Consider the following 23,854-nt stretch of genomic DNA (forward strand, 5'->3'; position numbering starts at 1 on the left):
AAATAAGAGCATTAGAACTAATTCAAGGTGTTGAGACTAAGAAATACTCTAAGTTGAGGAATTATGGTGAGGAACTGAGGATATCTAATCCTAATACTAAGTGATTATTAAGTCTGGTGTTTCTGATAAAGGACCTGTTTTCGAGAGAATATATGTGTGTCTTGAGGCATGCAAAGCTGCATTTGCTTATACATGCAGACCTTTAAGTGGTCTGGATGCATGTTTCTTAAAGGGTGAGTTTGGTGGTCAACTAATGACCGTAGTAGGACAACATGGAAATAATCAGATTTACCCGATTGCATATGTTGTGGTTGAAACGGAGACAAAAGACTCATGGCAATGGTTCTTGGATTTATTACTAAAAGATCTGAATAATTTATTGCAAGGGTCATATGGATTCATTTCAGACCAACAAAAGGTATCAAATTTTTGTAAATTTTGTGTTTGTTAATTATGTGTATCATATGCTAAAAATTAAGGGTTGTACATTTCGGACCAAGAGACTTATTTTTGCTTTTAACTATGTTATTAACTATTCTATGTTCTTTTAGGGGTTGGTACCAACTATTGCTGACTTGGGACCAAACGTAGAACATAGGTTGTGTGTTAAACATTTGTACAGAAATTGAAAAAAGAAGTATCCAGGTGGACACATGAAAGAACTACTTTGGCAGACAACTAGGGCAACAGTTGTGTCAGATTGGGAAAGGGCCATGCAAAAGATAAAGGATATAAACGAGGATGCATGAAAAGACATGATGGAAATAAGACCTTCCATGTGGACAAGGTCTGCATACCGCACGGATAGTCATTATGATTTGCAGATGAATAACATGTGTGAGGCATTCAACATGGCTATATTAGAGTACAGAGACAAACCAATTATTACTTTACTTGAAGGTTTGAAGCATTATATCACAATTAGGATAGTAAAACAAAAGAATCTCATTAGCCGGTTTAGAAACACACTTTGTCCGAGGGTTGAACAGATAATAGAGAGGTTAAACTCTTTTATAGTATCAATTTTCATGGAGGCCAACCCAGACAGCCTCTGCTCGGCGCGAGAGAGCCGCACATCAAGGTTTGACTCATGGACGGGGTCGAGTCCGTCAGGAGGAAGCGTCTACAGGGTCCTCATTTGCACCGAGGAGTCGCCTGTCTCGGGCGTCTTCCTCTCGTGAGGATACTCGGGAGGAGGAGGTACCTGAGTATGGTGAGTTACCCAAAGAGGAGGTTCACCCCGAGCATGACGATGTTGCTCAGGACGATTTACCTGCTACACAAGAGGACAACTACCTAGGAGGGCCTTCTAACACATCCGTCTTGATATACTATCATGATCATGCCGCTCGACATATTTGGGATGGCGAGGTTTTTTTCTAACTGCACTTTTTAATGTAAATGGTTTACTTACTTATATTCGAAAGGAATTTAAACGGTTGGTTCATGATCCCACAACAACTAACATTATTTTTTTTGTTCTGACAGAAACGAATGCCCATAAAATCCGTGAACCATTTTCGAAAAATATTTGATCTATTTAAACCACAGGCTGAGTGGTTTAATGATGCTGTTGCTGGATCTAGACTTGGCAGATTATGCAGTACCAGATATGTTACCATTAGCCACGACATGCAGGGAGCATTTTCCGAAAGGTGGCATAAGGAGACGTCCTTTTTCCACTTTCCTGTTGGGGAGTTGACAATCACCCTCCATGATGTGGCTTGTCTGCTCCACCTGCCTATCAGAAGAAGGTTGTTGGACCATTCCCGAATACAGAGGGTTGAGGCCATCGAGTGGATGATGAATATATGAGCCGGTTTTAAGTGTAGGACAACGAATGGGGCGCATGTCAGGTTCTTAAAAGAGCTTTATGAGCACCACTTGGTGGCAGATGCTGGGGCCGAGGATGAGGGGGATGCGGTTCTTGTTGAGTACCACCGCGATTGTGCTTTGCGGTGTTGGTTCATGTTCTTGGTTGGCACGTCCCTCTTTGTGGACAAAAGTGCAACCTACGTGGACGTGACATACCTCCGGTACTTTATGAATTCGACTATAGTTCATGAGTGGAACTGGGGGCCGCCAGTCTGGTTTACCTATACCATAAGTTGAATGAAGCATGCAACTAGAGGACCGGACAGTTGACTGGCTCTTGCACACTCCTCACGATACATTTCCTTTTAATTATATCACATTTAATCTTTTATTTGTTAAGTTGTACTAAAATATTTTCATATTTGTGTTTTAGAGCTGGATTATCTTTTACTTCCACCACTTTCATGGATACGATCCTGATTCGTGATTACCATGATGTTATCCCCTTCGATCGCATCTCATTATATTCCATATGGTTGGCATGTGGGACAAACACCATGGTCAGATATCTACCGGAGTGGTGCATCAGACAGTTTAGGCGCGTGCATAGGATACCTAGGTCTCCATTTGCGGCTGCTCCTGACACCATTACCCATCGAAATCTCAATGCTTTTTTCAGGATTGGGAGCATCATTTGGTGCCAGAGGAGTATCGGAGTATGTGGGCCACTTAGAGCTGACACTTTGTAGACGGTTACGTGACATGGTTTTTTCAAGTGTTACATCCGATCATGACACCTGATGCTCTTGGGCGTCTACCTAGGCCAGCACATGAGGAGTTGTTGGAGAATCAACAGGATGTCATTGATCTCCTGCTGATATGCCAGCGAATACAGTTGATTGGGCAAGAGACATTGGACAGAAGGATCATTTAGGAGGGCTGTGCATAGGCGGTTGCCATCATGGAGAGAATTGTCAGTGAGGTGTCCAGTGCGGAAGGCTATAGGAGGCAGAGGAGGTCATAGGGGGTTAGGATTAGGCATACTTAGTAGTAGGAGTAGCCTATTTTATTCGTATAGGAGGCAGAGGAGGTCGCAGGGGTTAGGATTGAACATATTTTGCATGTGCATATTCGAAATTGATTTAGGTGGTTTTTAGATATGCATATGCGAAAAAACCTTTGATATTTTAATTCCCACATTTAAATAATAAAACTTGGAAAAAAGGTCATTTCAGATATGCATATCCGAAACATCTTAAAAATGTGAAAAGGGTACGTTTGGGTATGTATATCTAAAGGGTATTTTGGGATTTTCAGGAGTATTTTTCACCTTATATGGGTGCACAAAGAAATTTTCTATATATTTTAATCTCAAAGCATAGACAATACATATCTTTGCATTGTTATCATTTATGTATTCTTCCCATGATACCGTGCGAAAAGTTTTTCAAAAAAATCATTCAAAGATCTTGAAATTACTTTTAAGAAGGTCTTTTTTTAGTATTTTTAACATTTTATTTTCAATACATGTAATAGTTATAAATATGGTGTCACCATATGTTATCAACTTGATAGTCGGGGAATTCGATATTGTTAGACCAAAAGTTCAAGTATCTAATATTGTTGAATTTATTGGTATTGTTAAACTAGTTATTGATAAAGTGGATGTTAGTAAATATCTTATTTTTCAATCTCTGTGAAGTTAACTACTTAGTCCTTAACCAACGTATGTATAGTGCCTCAGCCATATGAATTTGGGTATGAACCAATTGTGGAGCAGACACGACATGCTGACCAATGTATGGGTCATGTCAACAATGGCAGATTGAAAGACAATGTTTCTGTGTGTCGTCTCTCAATTAACACGAACATCAGTTTGTAGTCTATATTAGTATAATTAAAATTGTTAATGCAACATCTTTCAAATCAAATGGTGTCAATGCGTCTTGTAACTATGGTTTTTTAGAATTCTTTAGTGTATCACATAACGAGAACTATATCATGTAGTCAATACATATGATATCAATAATTTTATAATTGATGCATCAAATTTCATTAAGTATTTATCTTCTCTTTCTACATACAAACGACAACATTGTAAACATAAAAGGTCGTACCGACATTTCTGATGGACCCTAGTAAAATTTTGTGTTGGAGTTTAGGCTTGAGGCTTAGAACAAGAATAAGAGTTCAGAGCCTTATAGATTTAGACTTCCAAGTCTAGAGAGATTGAGGCTTGAGATATCAGAGTGAATCGGCTTTGATGATTCAAATGTATTGTCTTGATAATTCAGATGAACACTTGTTTGTATTTCAACTTTTGATTGTCCGAAGTCTCTTTGTCTAGAATCCAAAGTCTACTTTACTCAAAGTCCTGACTCTACAGAGTCTAGAATCTTCTTTGTCCAGAATAAAGAGTCCTTTTGCTTAGCTTCAGATTCTGCTCACTCAATGAAATGATTAATGTACAAAATTGTTCTCTATACTTTGTTATCATCAAAACTTAAGAAATTCAAATATAGAATCAAACTTGTTCCAACAATCTTCCCCTTTTTATGATGACAAACACATATTTTGATGAACAATTTTTACTCAATAAATGATCAACTAAAAAAATAGAGTTAAGTTAGTGAGCTCCTCTTGAGTTTTAGACTTTCGAAAAATCTTCTTAGCTTATGCATCCAGAGTGAGGTTTGCAGGCTCTCCCTGAATAAAATACTTTAAAAAAAATTTAAAATAGCATAAAATTCAATTAAGCGCAATAATACATAATCCACAAATTTGATTGGAAATGATACAAAATATTTCATTAATTAGACAAAATTACATAGAAGTAACGAAAGAGATAAACATAACAAAAGAGAAAAGTTGGATCAGAGGAGACACTGGTGGAAACGAACAAAATAGAGAAGACTTTGAGAAAAACAAAGGATGCTGTGAGGAAGTGAAAAAGATTTGAACGAATCAAAGATCAGAGTGTTGTTCCAGCTGATAGTTTAGACAATGATATTAACTATTAAGAGTCTTTACTTAAGCATCATTGTCGCATACCGACCCGAGGTTAATCATTTTGAAGAGGTAACTGCCTCTGGCTCCAATGATAATTTTATTTAATTTGAGGTTTTTTAAAAATTGAACATGTTTGAATATGATATCTAAACTTATAAATAAACAAACTCATCTATGTGATATCATTTTATTCAAATTTACTAGTACATAAGATATATCATCATATAGAAGTAGACATACAGAACAACATTATGCAGAAAAATAAAATACTATTATACTAATTAGCACACACATAAGTAGCTAATGCCACCAGCACCTTAAAACTATGTAATCTTTTCCTCTGTAGGTTGCATATTCTTGATGCATCCAAGGAAAAATACAGCAGAGAGTTTTGTCAGCAAGTTTCCAATAACTTACCCTCCATTTCTTCCAAAACATGACAGGACCAATGATAATTCCAAGTCCAAAAACAAATCCCAATTCCACACTTAAAAAGTTCCAGTCTATTGAACAAACTAGTCTTCCACATGCTGGTTTTGGAGGCAAGTTTTGGTCCGGGCTCGTACCATTTAGGATTTCGGTTAATGGAAGTCCGTATAGACCGTCGTTTCCTTCAAACAAAGAAGCTTGAAATGATTGAAGTTGAGTACCTGTTGGGATCTTCCCTACCAAATGATTGAAGGAAAGGTTCAGATAAGAAAGGAATGAAAGGTTTGCAAGTTGCACAGGAATTTCACCAGTTAAAGAGTTATTTGAGAGGTCCAATGACTCGAGCTGTTTGAGATTCTCTATAGAAGATGGGATTTCACCTGAGAGACCGTTGTTCGAAAAGTTGAGGACATGGACTGCTTTGAAGTTCATCAGCACCTTCGGTATCAGTCCTTCAAAATGATTGGATGAGAAATCAATGGCTGTGAAGATTGTTAGAATTTTTAACAACGCCATCTCTCGACCTTTATTGGAAACTGTCACACTTTCTTGATAATGCGAACTTTGTGTGTCCCATACGTGGATAAAGTCCGATACACTATCATCTTCATCATGCATCATTTTTTCCCATGAAGTGAAAAAAAGTTCAGGTAGCTTTCCATTGAATTTGTTGAAAGCAATATCGAAAATTTCAATCATTTTCCAAGGCTTGTTTTCTAGTGAAACTGAACATTCAACAGAACCATGGAATTCATTGTTCCGCAAAATCAGTACACTAAGTGTTGGTATGTTCTTCAAGAAACATGGAAAACGATCAACAATTTCATTTGATCCAATGTCTAATACCTTTAATGATGAGCAGTGGGAGAGAGACTTGGGAATTGGCCCTTGTAAGAAATTTTCCTGGAGTTTCAAAGTCATCAAGGCACAAGAAGTCGGAAACATATCTGGTATGGGGCCAGTGAGATTGTTCTTCCTAAGATTTAATACATAAAGGGTGTCAAACTTTGTCATCAAACATGGAGGTATTGTTCCAGAAAATTTATTGATGGAAAGATCAAGTACTTCAAGAGCTGAAGTATGGCAGATGGAATGAGGGATACTTCCATGTAAATCATTATTTGAAAGAGAGACAAAAGATGCTCTTAACAAGCAATCATCAAAGTCTTGTGGGATGACAGAGAATTTGTTGGTTGAGTAATCCAGATAAAACGCAGATTTAGCGATAACAGGTATTAGTCCTTGCATTTGGTTGTTATGAAGATCGAGAACCGCCAGGTTCAGTTTTCCCTTTAACAAAGGTCCTTCAAAACCAGTGAAAAAATTGTGAGAAATATTAAGTTCTTCAAGATATTGTTGTTTTAAAATACTGTGTGGTACTATTCCTTGAATCTGGTTATCCGAAAGGTCTAGAGTGAGTAACGCGGATTGGTTTATCAAGAAATTAGGAAAAGTTTTCAAGTTGCAGGATGCCAATTTTAGAGTTCTGAAATTGGAAATAAGAGGCAGATCAGCATTTGTCACATTCCCATTTACTGATAATTTGTTATATGAAAGGTCTAGTGTTTTTAAATTCCTAAGCTTTAAAAGCTTGTCTAGCTGTAGAGATCCGGTGATCTTGTTAGAGGAAAGGTCAAGGGCGTAAAGCGAATTAAGCTGAAAGATAGACGTTGGAAAAAACCCTGATAGATTGTTGTTGCTTAAATCAAGGGTGTATAGTGCGGAGGAAGACATGATTGTGAATTCTTCTAGTTTACTAAAGTGGTTGAATGAAAGATTAATCTCGTCTAAAAATGGAAGTGTGAAAAGGAATGAAGGAATGATACCTTTGAAAGAGTTATTACTCAGGTTAATTTTGACAAGATTATGCCATCCTTCAAACTGAGAAGATGATGGATTGGTGAGGTTTTTTGCCAAGTCAAAGGATGGGATTGAACCAGTGAAACTGTTAGATGATAGATCCAAGTATCTCAGGTGTGTGAGGTTTGACAATGAATTTGGAAGTGTTCCATTGAATTGACAAAAACAAAGATCTAAGTTAGATAGTTTCCTCAGGTTGCCAATAGAGGTAGGCAACGCTCCAGAGAATTTTGTAAATCTCACTCTAATTTCATGAAGAGATTTACTCGTTTTGTAGTCTGGAAATGAACCATGGAGATTGTGGTTGAACGATAAGTTAATAACCGACAACGTTCCAATTTGGAAGATCTTTTGTGGAAATGTACCAACCAATCCACAAGATTTAAGACTGAGGGTGGTAAGGTTTTTAAAATTGGCAAATGTTTCTGGAACCGAGGATGAAAAATCGTTCCCATCAAGAATAATGACAGATAGATTCTCTAGTCTTGATAGGGAAGAATCAAGAGGTCCCGAAAGACCACAATGTGGCAGGCTCAATTCTTGCAGGTCGCGAAGCGGTAACAAAAGATTGATCCATTCGTGTCCTTTGGCGGTTATACGTATCCAGTCTAGATACAGTATCCTAATCTTTGTCAGCTTTTGGAGACTGAAAAGACTAGTGGAATTATCAAATCTACCAGTGATTAATTCTTGCCTCAGGTCAAGGCCTATAACCTGTCCCTCGTTGTCACATGTTACGCCGATCCATTTACAGCAATCAATGCCTTGATTCCACTGCTCCAAGTCGACTACACCGGATGTGAGATTGTTTTTAAATTGGAGCAACAATGATTGTTGATGTTCAAGACATTTGGCAGACACAGCAGTGATGTATATGCAGTAGTAGCACAGAAGGAATGAAAGTAATGTAACTCTCATTGTTGTTTGTTTTTTCCACCAGACAACATAAGACAAAACTTAGAAGACATACGGTCTAATTATGAAATTGCATACAGAAAAGATGTTTTGTTGAATAAGACCCATAAAGTTGCAAGTCATGAAACTAAATATTATTTTGTTTGACAAATGGATCAGTAAAAGTGAAAACAATGACCCTACAAAATGTGTTATGGAAGACATTTTGATGTTCCATTAGCTTATATTACTAATTACTGATGACTTCTCAGTCTTTCATTTGGTGGAAGAGTTAATTATTCATCAGCGTGTTCTAACCATTGAGAAAATATGTTATTAAATTCCATTAGCTTGACTCATAAAGCAAGAATTTACCATATCATATTTATAGTGGTTTATGAATTTCTATCCTTCTAACTTTCACTGATAAACAATATTTACTATTAACTTGCTTATTTTAATTTACTTCAAATGAAATTATAGCTACGTTATACATTTTTCTTTTTGTGTTTACTACTTGAAAATTACACATATTAATAGTTTTTGAGGCTGCATGTGTTGCATGCCAAGGTTTAATGATAACTGATAAGCACATTCTGAAATGGATATTCTTGGTTTCTGTGTGTGATGTTTGATTTTGAATTTTTTTCTTACTAATTTTGCTCAAAGACATCCAAGCACATTTCATAATGTTTAATTTTGTATTTTTTTCTCCGTATTTTTAGACCGATTTGTAATTTTTATTTGCTTCGATTTAGATTTAAATCCTCTTTAGTCTTATTTAATTGTACTCAAGGTTGTTTCATTCAAATTTTTACTTCATTTTATTTTTTTAGGTGGAATTCACTTGCAAATTCCACTAGTAAAATCATGCGAATTTACATTAAATTACCATACGCTATCTTGACACCCCATTTTGAAACTAATACTTACACTTTTCATTATATTTATAGTGTGAACAGTGTTTTTTAAAAATAAAATGATATATTTATGTACAATGCGATATAACGTAAATAGTGCCATAATGTGAACAATAATCGTGAACAGTCCATGAATAATGACTTTTAGTGTTAAAAGATACTTGGTTAGTAAAATATAAAAAGTTGGTTAATGAAGTCATGAAGTTAGTTAATAACGCCCCGATATTAAAAATAATTTAGTAGTAAAACATAATTGGTTAATAAAAAGTAAAGAGTTGGTTAATGAAATGGTGAAGTTGGTTAATAAATGTCAGATATTAAAAATAATTTTTACTAATAAGTAAAGTTGGTTAATGAAGTTATCACGATTATCAGAATCTTGATCTTCACTTTCTTGGATATTTTCTTTTATGACAAATTTCTTCTCTTTATTTTTTTCTATTATAATTTTTTTGAGATGATTTAGTTTGTGCACATGTTCCTGCAAATTACCAAACATAATAGTCAAATCCATGAAAAAAGAATTCTTAGATTTTAAAATTGTGGTTGCTTTATGTTGCCAACAACAATTTAAGAATCCAAGAGTTTTGTTAGTCAAATAATTATTTTTGAAGTTGTTGCAAAGAGTTGTGAGATGATTAATTTTATGGATAAATCATCCTTGGATGCTTTCTTTGAATTTTATCCTAGGTAACTCCAACCTATGGTCTAACACCTTCTTCATATCCCTTTTGATATTAGTAGGTACTTTCATGGATCATGGATCATTTTAAGGTGTCTTATATTTTCTTTTACTGCTACAATTTAATACATGAAAAACTCTTTTGTATCAAAAACAATTGTTATTAAGTTATTAAATTTCAAATTGTATTGCAATTTTTATTTTTCTTCTATTTTTCTTCTATAGTCCAGTGAAATTTAAATTTACTCATCATTTCATTATTTACAGAATGAATGAAAGTATATGAACCATTTTCTCTAGAGTCTACCAATATCAACATTATGAAAATTTCTATTCTCTCCTTCCAATAGCTATACCCTTAACCATGGAAAGACGGGGATTTGTTTATGGAGATTACTAATTTAAAAGGATTGTTTTAAGTAATCTATACACAAGAGTTAGACTCTAATGTTATTTGTTGATCAAATACTTATAAATTAAAGAGGGAGGAAGGGTGAGTTTTGATTTAATTTTTTTTTGAAACGTAAATATTAAGAATGATTTTTAAGTTACTTTTTAAGAAGATAGTAGGAGAAGAAGACAAAAAAAAGATAAATTAAAGAGAGAAAAGATAAGAAAGGAACTCAAGATTTATCCTGGTTTGACTCAAAATCATGAGGCCTAATCTAGTTTTCAAGAGTAATACCTTGAGATTTTCCACTATCACCTAAGCTTTTAACTCGTGTTCAACTCGCAACCTTTACACCAAAATTTTATCACCAGTTTAACTTGCAATACTTTACACTAAACTTTTATCACATATTTAACTTAATTGCAACCTTTATACTTTATTATAAGTTCAAGAGAACACCATTATCTTAGTTATACAATATAGATTAGAAAAGAAACAATTATTATATAGTTACTATGATTTCTCAGTAAGCACTAAAAATATATGAAGTGTATAAAAGTGATGAAAATAGAGTGAGAGAAGAAGATAAGGCTTTTTTTTTTTTCTGGTCAGATTTCTTGTGTATTTTAAAATGAGCACAAGACCTCTTTTTATATTAGAGCAATCAATAAGATTCAAAAAAAAAAACTTTGGAAAAGGCCTAAAACTGGTCCATAGGCAAGGCAATAACCAATTAGGCATTTTAGGAAAGTTTCGCTCATATATGATCAATAGTGGATTAAGCTCAACCCATAAATCATTACTCAGTGATAAAAAGTCCATAATTCATTATACTACATCCATAATCGATTATAGCTCGAAAACGCTTCATAAGAAATTATCATTAAACCATAATCAATTATGCTTAAAAAAGATTTCTTGACTTTTCCAAAAAGTTTTTTTTTAGAAGAGTTTGAAAGATGAAGTTTGAAAAATAGTTTTTGAGAGCGTGTGTATATAATTTTATACTAAGAATGTTACACACTATATTACAATTATGATCCTAAATAAATCAAAGCAAGTAAGCTTAAGATCAGAGGCGGGCTTTAACAATCAGGATTATTTCTTAATGATGTTCATATAATTTGATATTTGTTGAATCAATTATTAGGGAGTTTATTTCACACTTCTGGTTCATTCTGATGATGTTCATGATGTTTGATTTTGTTGAGTTAGTCATCAAAACATGTTTGCACATAGAATCATAGCGTAAATATTTCATTGTTAAATGCCTAAATGCTAAGAACTTTCTTAATAAGGTTGGATTCCATCAAGTTAAGGTTGGAAAACTCAAGCTTTATTTTGGCAAGATATTCATCATGTAAGTTGGATTTTTAAGAAGAGAAGTTGTTGATTTATTTGAAAAATCCATCAATACTTGGGAGGAGAAATGCATTTCTCATAATTGGGTTTAGAATCCTAACACATAAGCCTTTAAAACAAAGGTTAATAAAGTTAAAGTCTTAATTGAGAAAAAATATATATGTTAGAACCAATATGTAATATATGACTTTTCTTTTTTTATATAGAGTAACAATAACCCAAATACCTATATTAAATTGGAAGAAGAAGAAGAAGATTACATCATGTGGATAATGACGGCAATTGTATTGTTAGACCAGTTACCATCAAATAAAAATGAAAGAGTGTGATAAAGGAACCATACCAGGATATTCTAACCCTAACCAATTTAAGAATTATAAAGTGACCCTTAGACAACATAACCCAATTTGGAGCCTTATTCACAATATCATTCTAGTTAAATATAAAAAAAATAAAAGAGACATATAACACCCTATCTTTTGCCATAAAAGTAACAATGTGATTGAAACAATTGAGCATTGTTTCAAGGATTGTATTTGGGCTTCCCAAACAAAATTTGGATCCTTACTAAACATAGACTTCAACTTCTGCCAAGAAATGAAGTTCAGAGAGTGGATGATTCATATAACCATGAATTCAAAAAAAAAACCCTAAATTTTATATTCAATATTATAAACAAGTTTTAGATGACTAGAAATATAAAACTTTGACATACCGGTAATCTATTGATTGACTAAGCCATACAAAGAGTTAATGATTTCTCTAAGGCACATAACCTAACTTAAGGTAACACATACAATGATAACACGATGGATAAAGGTGATAAAGGCAAAACAATGATTTGTAACAACAATAGTCACAACTAGATAAAAAAGAAATAAGATGGTTAAGCCGATATTATAAGCAACACGGATACCAAGATTACAAAGACAAATAAAACGAAGGCTCAAAGCAAATGGAAACCACCAAAATCAAACTTCTATAAATATAATTAAAATGCAAACTTATTTATTGATTGTTACTAAGGTATGAGTGCGGTGGTCGAGAAATGTTAAATTATTGGTGCTACTATTTAGAAGACGATGTAGTTTAACATCACTATGATTATTGAAGCTCAAGTCCACAACCGCCATTTCACTTGGGATTATAATTTCAAACATATGATTTTTGAATTAGATTGTAAAATGGCAGTGAATGCAATCAAAGGAAGTCGATTCCTTATTAGATTAAAAGAAAAATAAATAGTTTCAAAAATATTTTATTTGTTTTTACCAAACTAGTAATATGTGAGGCCATAAGTAGGCCACTATACTGTTGAAGTGGTAAAGCGGTAAACAAAAAGTAATAGGTTTATTATTATCGGGTGATATAGGTTATATCGTATCGTAGTCCACAGAGATTGGTAGAGAAAAACTGCCGTTCAACTATCCCACGTTCTAAGTTTCATGATTGGGTTACAGAAAGTAAAATGCGGGAAAAGTAAATAAAGCAAATAAACAATCTATTGTAGCTTAAGAGAATTCATTATTGAATCGTATTTCTACTAAACCCGTTGAATACTTAAATTTGAAAATCTTATCGTAACACACTCACAATACACATCAAAATCACCGGGCATCGCTCAAGACGTAACATCAGTGTCCATTTCTGCAACACCGACGAGAGCTCAACCGTATCATTCACATCGACGATTTCCCAACCGACACAAACAACACAGGGGCATTAAACTCGATACCCATAAAGATTATTAGCCTTAAATTTATTTTTACAATTTAGAAACTAATAGATATCATTTCTAATCAAGATCTATGATGTCCATTTCTGCAACAACACAATCCCGAAGCATTTAAGCAAAAAGATCAAGAACAACACCAATAATGATTTGTAAAGAAAATATATAAACGATCCCAAAATCGACAAATGTACATACAAGAGAGGAAAAATATACATACAAACTCCACAATTGGAATGGGTCATAGGAAAGAAGAAGCACAAATGAAAATTTATTATGTTGTCGGCACAATCGAAGACCATCCGCGTGCAATCGATATGATGAACTGTTAGATATTTGGTATGATAATCCTGGATATCTTCAAGAATCGTGTTTGTTCACTTTCCGAACAAAGTATTTCGACCCTATTCTTTGTCTGGGTTCACGAAATCTTTGCGGGGATAATTCTTGAAGAACAATCTGTTTCTGACAATGGAGAACAGATCAGAATGTAGAGAGGAAGTATGTAATTTCGTATATATAATCGAGACCAAAAGACTCCTTATATAGGAGACCAATAATAGAAGCGAACAGACACACCTCTTCGGAAATAGTTATGTCTGTTGGAACGGGTGCAACTATTCAAACGAATCGTTATGTCCGTTGGGAACGGGTGCAACTATTCAAACGAAACGTTATGCCCGTTTCTATTATTCATATTCAATTACGCGTTTGGTTCGACGAGCGTGCACTCCGCACTACCCTAACTCGTTTCAAACTTAACGCATAATTGCATTGGCCTATAGTAAATCACATTACTACCAAAATGCATTGATGATACTAAAATCACCAACAAACTCCCCCCATTTTAGTATAATCCTTGATTTACTTTACAGGTATAACGATCAAACAAATGCATAGAAGAAAATGTCTTACGATTGAATTTTCATCTTAGTACAAATACACATTCCAAATATTCGAAAATCGGGGTGTCATAATGATTGAACCCATCAATCCATTTGAATATTTAAAGATATAGTACACATATGTTTCTTACAATACTTTACTATTCATACTTGACACTTTACAAGCCATGTGTCCTTATCCATTAATAAGCATATAGGAAGCCAAGTCCAAGCTTCTTGAAGCGGCAAAACTTCATGCTCACATAGGTGATCCTTTTAATCTTGCACCTGCATTTGCAATTTTTCAAAAGAACCATTAAGAAGATATACTTCAACCTAGCCATCACTTGCAGGTCTGAGCACATACCTTGGGAAGATAAACACAATTGCTCCAATCTTTAACTATGATCTTTCCACATTGAATTCTGCTTCTAACGTTGTATTAGAAGGGAATTGGGTATACCATAACTAATAGATTTAAATGGACTTTAATCCCATCCCAATTACCGACTTCTTCACTAAGTCTCTTGCTAACCCCTTCGTCAAGTGGTCAGCTAAGTTTTGTTGCGACCGAACAAACTCAATAGATATCACCCCATTCATGATTAATTCCCTAATCATACTATGTCTAATACCCAAATGTCTAGACTTTCCATTGTATATTTGACTATACGCTTTAGCCAGTGTGGCACTGCTATCACAACGGATAGAAATTGGTGATATCGGTTTAGGCCATATCGGAATCTCATATACCAAGTTCCTTAGCCATTCTGCTTCTTTACCAGCAGCAGCCAATGCTACAAACTCAGATTCCATTGTGGAACTAGTTATACATGTTTGCTTTTTGGAAGCCCATAAGATGGCACCTCCCCCAAGCAAGAACACCCATCCACTTGTAGAGGATGAATCTTCAACATTATTTATCCAACTAGCATCCGTATAACCTTCTAACACCGAAGGAAATCCCATATATGACAATCCATAATTCATAGTACCCTTTAAGTACTTGAATACCCTAGTTATTGCATGCCAATGATGTCTACTAGGATTACTAGTAAATCTGCTCAACTTTCCAACCGCATAAGCAATATCCGGTCTAGTGCTAATCATAGCATACATCAAAGAGCCTATAGCTCTTGAGTATTCGAGTTGATCCATAGGTTTTCCTGTATTTGGCATAAGCTTTTCTCCTGGATCCATGGGAGTACTTTACTGGAGAACAATTTCCATAATTGAACTTCTTAAGTATTTTTTCAATGTAATGAGATTGCATAATTACAATCCCCCTATTCTCCCGTTTAATCTTAATACCAAGAATAACATCTGCTTCTCCCATATCTTTCATGGAGAACTTTGACGACAAGAAATTCTTTGTTTTATCAACTTGATTTTGGTTGGTGCCAAAGATCAACATGTCATCAACTTTATGTACAAACACTTGTCACAAGAATTAGATGAAGAAATATATTTAGATAATCATGCATGATGATGCAAGAAGGTTTTCAGATGAAGTGAGAGATGAAATTAAGAGCAATTTAAAATAGTATAATATAAATTGCAATGAGTACCTTGGTTATGTTCACTTCTCTCAAATCTTCACTTGAATTTCTATGTTCAACCTTCTTGATCAACTTCATCATTGATGTGCATGAAACTTTTGATCCTTTTTCCTCTTTGATAACCTTTGTCTTCATCAAAATTAGATATAAGATATATTTTTCACAATATCCCCCTTTTTGATGATGACATACTCTTTGAATTCTTGTTTTGATAAGATTGAGAATTCTCCCCCTAACTTGTGTGTCTCCTCTTTAATTTTAAGTTTCCTCCTTAATCGGAGAATCTTACAATGACAAAGTCAAACTTTTAATGCCATTATTTTGGTGCTTGTTTTAATCCATACAAGGTTTTAACAAGCTTGTACACCTTTTTGTTCATCAGTAGAAAGTATATAACCTTCTGTTTTCTCCAGGTAAATCTCCTCATCGAGATCTTCATTTTAGGAATGTCATATTGACATCCTTTTGATGAACTATAAGTTCATGCAAAAACTAATGGAAACAATACTCTAATTGTTGTCGTCCTTGCTACTAGTGCATATGTGTTTAAATAATCAACACATTCCTTGTCTAAACACTTGGCTATTAATCTATCACTGTAGGTGTTTAGTGTATCATCACTATGATACTTCCTTCTAAACATCTATTTGCATCCAATGGATTTTTGTCCTTTAGGCAGATCGATAAGTTCTCAAGTGTTGTTTGACATTATTGAATTCATTTCGTCTTGGATAACATTATTTCAAGAGAAGTCCCTTGAAATTACATCTTTATATGTCTTGCAATAAATTTCGTCGAACTCAAACAATTCACATATCATATAGGTCATAATTCAATTGCATAATTTAAAATTATATTTTAATAAATTTGACCACTTTGATAGTTAACAAATTCAGATTTTAATATAGAGTTCCAAAAAATAGATGTCCGATTCAAAATTTTAATAAATCAATATAAACATATACTTATGGTTAACAAGTCACACCAATTATGCAATGCATACAATTTAAAAATTGATCAATGCAACCATGTGTAGGGGTATATACACTTAACCGTAACGGTAAGTTTTCTCGCAACAGCAATTACAAGTTTAATTCATTACCAAGTGGAGGCAAGGTGTCTACTGGGAAGAATACAATGCTAATTTACATGAACGCTATTTAATTTTATACGACATGTATCATAATCCTTTCTAAGTTTAATTCCTACTTAGACAAGATGCATTAAACATGTATCATAACCCTTTCTCGCAACATGTATCATAATCCTTTCTGAGTGTGCACCACTTACAATTGTATATATTATATTTACTAGTATGGATATGCATTAAACGAAGATCATAGATCATTACAGTAACAACTGTCCATTACGAAAACCAACGATACATTGAAAATCATTTTATGTATGATATAATTATTAATGATAATTTATAATTTAAATTATGATGCACATCAATTAATAATTATCGAAAAATCATAATATTAGTAAAATTGAAATTGTATCTTGACATTAAGATTTTCACAAAGCTTTAATTTCTATGAGAAATAATAAAAACGTACCCGAATTAATAATATCGATTCTTCTCGTGTTCTTGATTTGAATTATTATTTGATGCTTGAAACTGAAGCCTCGGTAGCCATTATTTGAAATACTGAATTTATGTTGTCGATTATTGTTCTTGAAACTTGTCCAATTTTCCGAAACTTTTAGTCATCTCCTTGACGGTGCTTCCTCCTCCAGCCATGATTATCAAAATAATACTTTGTTCGTTTGTTAGATATTTGGTATGATAATCCTGGATATCTTCAAGAATCGTGTTTGTTCACTTTCCGAACAAAGTATTTCGACCCTATTCTTTGTCTGGGTTCACGAAATCTTTGCGGGGATAATTCTTGAAGAACAATCTGTTTCTGACAATGGAGAACAGATCAGAATGTAGAGAGGAAGTATGTAATTTCGTATATATAATCGAGACCAAAAGACTCCTTATATAGGAGACCAATAATAGAAGCGAACAGACACACCTCTTCGGAAACAGTTATGTCTGTTGGAACGGGTGCAACTATTCAAACGAATCGTTATGTCCGTTGGGAACGGGTGCAACTATTCAAACGAAACGTTATGCCCGTTTCTATTATTCATATTCAATTACGCGTTTGGTTCGACGAGCGTGCACTCCGCACTATCCTAACTCGTTTCAAACTTAACGCATAATTGCATTGGCCTATAGTAAATCACATTACTACCAAAATGCATTGATGATACTAAAATCACCAACATGAACCACCCGATAGTTATGATATACACATAAATAGTAATATGGTTTAGGTAGAAAAATTTCTTATATTGTTTACCTCATGTATAAGTAGTTTCTTGATCAATGAAATCTAATCTATATAATAATTTAAAATGCGAGTTTAATTATCAAAATGACGAAGTTTGTCTTCAAAATAGCATGTTGAATAAAATTTATAAACAATTTCTTATCTATTTTCAACTAAAAATACATTATAATAGAAATTCACGACATCTCATTTATTTATTTAAAAAAAAAATTCAAGTTACTAAATTACCTTAAAAATATATCATAACAAAAAAACACACACTGCATTCATGTGCATTTTAAAAAATTTCTCCCACCATTCTAAATTATTCTCTTGAAGTTTAACATAATTTTTATGTGATTAATTAATAAAAATTTTGTAACCAAATTATGATTGGGTGTGGATTCATTTGATAGGGACAAAGAAAGAGACCACCTTAAATTAACAACCTCAACAATGGGACAATGTGACACATATCCCTTTTCATCATTTCTCAAAATAGCAAATCAAAATAACCAAAACACTTAGATCCGACACCCTCTCTTCTCTTTCTTTCACTCCCAAATCTCTCCTTTCTTTCTTTATCCCAACCCAGTAAGTTTTTCATTTCTCTTCTCTTCTCATTTTTTGTAAAGTTTTCTTTTTTTCATGGATCTCGAACATTTCGCTATCTGGGTTTGTTTCATTTTTTTTACTATGTGTCGGTGCTCATTTTTATGTTATCTCATTTTGATTTTCTCTTGTTTCATTGAGTTGTAGTTGAATTGAATTGAATTGGTAGTAACTGTAACTCCTCTTTGATAGATGCTAATAATGTAGTTTATTTATTATCTTTGTGTTAGATCTAGGAAAGTAGTTATTAATCACATTTAACTCTATGGATAATTATTATCATTAATATCAGATTTTGTTTAAGATGACAATATTAATATATTTGTGTGTTTGTTTTGCTGACTTATGTCCCCTTGCTTGCAGGTTAGTCCTTGAATCTGATAGGTTTCTTAGAGAGTTTAATTCAATTGTGCTATTAAATTCGGAATATCGTGGTTGCTTGTTGATAAGGTGTTTTGGATGGTGAATTTGGTGCTTCATGTGTAACGGAACAAAGATCAATGCTGTGATCAGTTGTAGTGCATATCTGAGGAGTGAGAGTTATATTTGGATTTGTCTTACTTTCAACAGATAAATGTCGAGGGGCAGGTCTGATGAATCGCCGAAGAAGCGTTTAGTTGCTTCTGTTTGTGGTGTGGCGGTGTTTCTTGGTTTTCTATATGTGTTTCAAGGATCCATCTTTGGCTCTCAAAGTGGTTCTCCAGCTGAATATGGAAAATCATTGAAAAGACTTGGTGCATCGTATTTGGGCGCAGATGATGATGCAGATAGCAAGCAACAAGAGGAATCTACTAGTTTAGTGCAGGGAGATGCGGTGGTGGATGATATTGTACCGAAGAGTTTCCCAGTAAGATTTCATTCAAGCTTAAACTTTATTTATTAGTTCTAAGCCTGCACTTTATGCTTCTATTATATTTGATGGGGTAGCACCTATAGTAGAAAAGATGGTGGAAAATAGACTTAGGTGGTTTGAGCATATAGAGTGAAGACATGTAGAATCAGTAGTAAGGAGAGTAAATCAGATGGAGAGAAGTCAAACAACTAGAGGAATAGGAAAACCTAGAAAAACTATAAGAAAAGTTATTAAGAAAGATCTCGAGATTAACAATTTGGATAGAAGTATGGTTCTGTATAGACATTATGACAAAAGTTGATCCATGTAGTTGATCCCACTTAGCGGGATAAGGCTTGATAATATTTAATTTTGAAAGCCACGCCAACAATCTAATAATGTGATATACAATGCTTTTTTGCTTTTGAAGGTTTGCGACGATCGTCATTCAGAATTGATTCCATGCTTAGACAGACATCTTATCTATCAATTGAGACTGAAGTTGGATCTATCTTTGATGGAACACTATGAGAGACATTGCCCTCCTGCAGAAAGACGGTTCAATTGCTTGATTCCTCCTCCCCCAGGGTACAAGGTAAAGATATGCTGAGACTAGATGTTTATTCGTTAATCTTAAACTATAACATATCATCCTATTTGGTGTTTCAGGTCCCTATTAAGTGGCCACAGAGCAGGGAGGAGGTATGGAAACTAAATATACCACATACTCACCTTGCACAAGAGAAGTCCGACCAGAACTGGATGGTTGTGAAAGGTGAAAAGATATTTTTCCCCGGAGGAGGGACTCATTTTCACAAAGGAGCTGATAAGTACATTGCAGCCATCGCAAATGTAAGGCTTGCTGCGCCTCTCAATTGATTTTAGTGTCATCAAACTTCTATCAGTGTCATGCAATGTTCATTCTAATGTTGCTAAATAGTGGTGCTATAGCGTAGTGGAATTTGATTAAATCATTATTATTCTATGATAAACTATTTATTACAAAATGTTGTCTAGTGGCTATAATGTCACTATAGTTTTGTTGCTCAGCGGAATTTGAACAAACTGCAATTTTCAGCAATTTGTGGTTGACCACTTGTTCATTCATTTCTATTACCAGATGCTCAACTTTTCAAACAATAATCTTAACAACGAAGGAAGACTGCGAACTGTTCTTGATGTTGGCTGTGGTGTTGCAAGTTTTGGAGGTTATCTTCTGGCATCTGATATCATTGCAATGTCCTTGGCACCAAATGATGTGCATCAAAATCAAATTCAATTTGCTTTAGAAAGAGGAATTCCTGCATATCTTGGTGTCTTAGGAACCAAGAGACTCCCTTACCCAAGTAGATCTTTTGAACTTGCACATTGTTCTCGTTGTCGGATTGATTGGCTTCAGAGAGATGGAATACTACTCCTTGAGCTAGACCGGGTTCTTAGGCCGGGAGGTTATTTTGCGTACTCATCTCCTGAAGCATATGCTCAGGACGAAGAAGATTTGAGGATATGGAGAGAAATGAGTGCCCTTGTGGGACGCATGTGTTGGAGAATCGCTTCGAAGAAAAACCAGACAGTCATCTGGCAAAAACCTCTCACAAACGATTGCTATATGGAAAGAGAACCCGGTACTCGCCCTCCTCTCTGCCAGTCTGACGACGACCCTGATGCAGTCTGGGGAGTGAATATGGAAATTTGCATAACGCCTTATTCCGAACGTGAGTACTTTTTCCCATGTTTTATTTTTCATTTTATTTCTATGCCTTCTAGTATTCCACACGTCTGAGCATTTATTTTTATCAGATGACCACAAAGCCCAGGGTAGTGAATTAGCTCCATGGCCTTCAAGATTGACCAGTCCTCCTCCTAGATTAGCTGACCTTGGCTACTCAAATGAAATCTTCGAAAAGGACACGGTACGTAACCGGAACTTGTGAACTTATTCTTCTACAAAACGACAAAAAAAGAAAGAAAAGAAAGGATCGAATAACAAAGATACATGATAAATATTTAAACAGGCTACATGCTTAACTTCTGTTATATGGTATACAGGAACTATGGCAAAAAAGAGTTGAGAATTACTGGAATCTCATGGGATCGAAAATCTCATCAAACACTGTGAGGAACGTTATGGATATGAAAGCAAACATGGGTTCATTTGCCGCTGCTCTTAAAGACAAAGATGTTTGGGTGATGAATGTTGTACCTCATGAAGGACCAAGCACACTTAGAATTGTATTCGACAGAGGACTCATCGGGAGTACTCATGACTGGTATTAACCCTTGTTTTCCCGAACCTAACTTTTTTGATCTTTGATATATCACTACGCATTTGATATGTTTCACCCTTTTACTCTACCTGTAAAGTTCAACATTGTAATGTGATCATTGATTACAGGTGTGAAGCATTTTCAACATACCCGCGTACTTACGATTTACTCCACGCATGGACTGTATTTTCTGATATACAAGCGAAAGAGTGCAGTCCACAAGATCTATTACTCGAGATGGATCGTTTGGTTAGGCCTACGGGTTTCATAATCATAAGGGACAAACAACCCGTGATCGATTTTGTTAAAAAATACCTAACAGCATTGCATTGGGAAGAAGTTGCAACTTCAGATTCCAGTTCTGACTCTGACCAAGATGGCAATGAAGTTGTTTTTATCATCCAGAAGAAATTGTGGCTCACTACTGAATCCCTTAGGGGTGCATCAGAATAGGACAAAATAACAACTACATGGTTTATTTTATTTTTAAAATTTTTTTCTTTTCATTTTTCTATTTCTTTTAATATATTTTCTGCTGTTACAAGGAATTAACAGCATAGCATAGCTACAACTACATTTTGTAGCATTACATAATGTTGTTCACATTGTTAAATTTGCTTCTTTTGATTCTCATTTCATTTTCATTCTTATGATGATAATGCATGTTATTTATTAAGCCTTAGGCCTAATGAGAAGTTAGGATTTATCATTATGTAGGATTTATACTTTTTTTTTTCTGCTTGGATTGGGCTAAGATGTGTATCTATGCATTTAAAGAATGCACCTTATAATATATATACATGCATTTTTTTTTTTTTGCATTTATCATTTATGTGATAATTATAATTATAATCTAATTTTGATGAAATGGAATTATAATCTTTATGTTTATTTAAAAAAAGTATAGCATAGACTTAAAATTTATATTCTGTTTACATTTTTGAAGCTGCTTTGTTCTTTAGTGCTCCACCAAAGACATGTTAATTTTCTTTTTGAATTTAACAAATTAATTTTCTACCTATTCATTGAAGCTACTTTGGCAATTGGCACATATACTTTTGTTACTAATTGTGAAGGGGTCTAGAGAGGGACCATAGCTGCCCCCTCTTTTTTTCTTCTTTCTTGATGCTTCTTGATTCTCCACAATGTTTGGTGCTGTTTTAATAAATGATCAACTAATGCATTAATTTTCTCTCAGCTCAATCCAACTAATAATGCAATAGAAAAGACTTTTATTTATATCTAAAAAAGAGTAGTTGCAATGCAAAAGACATTTATATCCAAAGAATAGTTAAGTTGTTAGTCGAGAATGACAAGCCGCGGTCGATTTTATTCGAGAAAGACATTTATATCCAAAGAATAGTTAAGTTGTTAGTTGAAGGTAAAAATAGTTGTATTTAAAACAATAAAATATAAGACATGCGAGTGTTTCTTAAGTCCAATAAGATTCATTAGGCAAAAATAATTGTATTTAAAACAATAAAATATAAGAGTGTTTTTTAAGTCCAATAAGATTCACTAGGCAGTGAAGTGCTAGAAACAATCAAATACATATGAAACTTAAAACTAGACAAGTCATCTTCTTAATCGCATGTCATGTTTATAGCTCCATTAATCGAATATGCTTTATTCAAGAAGGTATGTTTTGAGGAAAGGTTAAACATAAGAATACAAAAATTATGATACATTGTAAAGTGGGGAGAAACATACAAGTGTGAGGCGGCACACACACCCAACAACGCAAAGAAATACTCATTATTCACAAAAATAGTCAAATGAGATTGATATTTTTGGCCATAATTTATTGTCTAGTAGGATTAAGTTTGTCTGAAAATACCACACATTTGTACATTTTACTTTTTAATTGTACAATTATTAACTTCCAAAAAACTTAACTATGTATTTAACACTCCTTAGATGAGTCAAAGAACTCATAGCTGGTCTACATATTTTCTTTTGCAATGTTATAGTTTGAATCACAAACCAAATCCCAATTAAAAGTTATTAACCGATAACCATTATGCTTTTGCTAAGTAAGAGATTTTGTGAGTGGGTCAACTAAACTATTAGGTGTTAGTAGTCTATATTCTTTATCATGCTTTTGCTAAGTAAGAGATTTTGTGAGTGGGTCAACTAAACTATTAGGTGTTAGTAGTCTATATTCTTTATATTCGCTCTTCGATTATCTCTCAAAAGATGTGATAGCGCCTAAGTATGTTTTTGGATCTTTAGTGAGATCTAGGCATATTAGCTTAAAGCATTTGAGACATTGGGTCGAGTCC

At 34.1% G+C, this 23,854-nt stretch overlaps 2 protein-coding genes across 4 annotated transcripts; one reads left to right on the plus strand and one right to left on the minus strand.

Moving 5' to 3' along the window:
* Positions 1-5,014: 5,014 nt before the first annotated feature.
* Positions 5,015-8,170, minus strand: LOC131600196 (receptor like protein 22-like). Of its 2 annotated transcripts, XM_058872392.1 has the most exons (2): positions 7,080-8,170; positions 5,015-6,557 (listed from the first exon to the last, which is right to left on the minus strand). In XM_058872392.1, exons 1-2 carry the CDS (start codon positions 8,029-8,031, stop codon positions 5,125-5,127), a joined length of 2,385 nt encoding a protein of 794 aa, XP_058728375.1. In that variant the 5' UTR covers positions 8,032-8,170; the 3' UTR covers positions 5,015-5,124. The 2 variants fall into 2 exon arrangements, with proteins under 2 accessions (XP_058728375.1, XP_058728374.1); XM_058872391.1 differs by having other exon boundaries at positions 5,015-8,170.
* Positions 8,171-18,298: 10,128 nt separating this feature from the next.
* LOC131595812 (probable methyltransferase PMT3) lies at positions 18,299-22,248 on the plus strand. Of its 2 annotated transcripts, none has more exons than XM_058868292.1 (8): positions 18,299-18,455; positions 18,837-19,320; positions 19,736-19,900; positions 19,975-20,157; positions 20,426-21,020; positions 21,106-21,218; positions 21,355-21,575; positions 21,701-22,248. In XM_058868292.1, the coding sequence occupies exons 2-8, from the start codon at positions 19,048-19,050 to the stop codon at positions 22,023-22,025; spliced, it is 1,875 nt and encodes a 624-aa protein (XP_058724275.1). In that variant the 5' UTR covers positions 18,299-18,455; positions 18,837-19,047; the 3' UTR covers positions 22,026-22,248. The 2 variants fall into 2 exon arrangements, with proteins under 2 accessions (XP_058724275.1, XP_058724276.1); XM_058868293.1 differs by lacking the exon at positions 18,299-18,455 and adding an exon at positions 18,506-18,536.
* The last annotated feature ends 1,606 nt before the right edge of the window (positions 22,249-23,854 follow it).

This window comes from Vicia villosa, linkage group LG4, assembly GCF_029867415.1.
Source record: "Vicia villosa cultivar HV-30 ecotype Madison, WI linkage group LG4, Vvil1.0, whole genome shotgun sequence".
In the NCBI taxonomy this organism is placed as follows: Eukaryota; Viridiplantae; Streptophyta; class Magnoliopsida; order Fabales; family Fabaceae; genus Vicia; species Vicia villosa.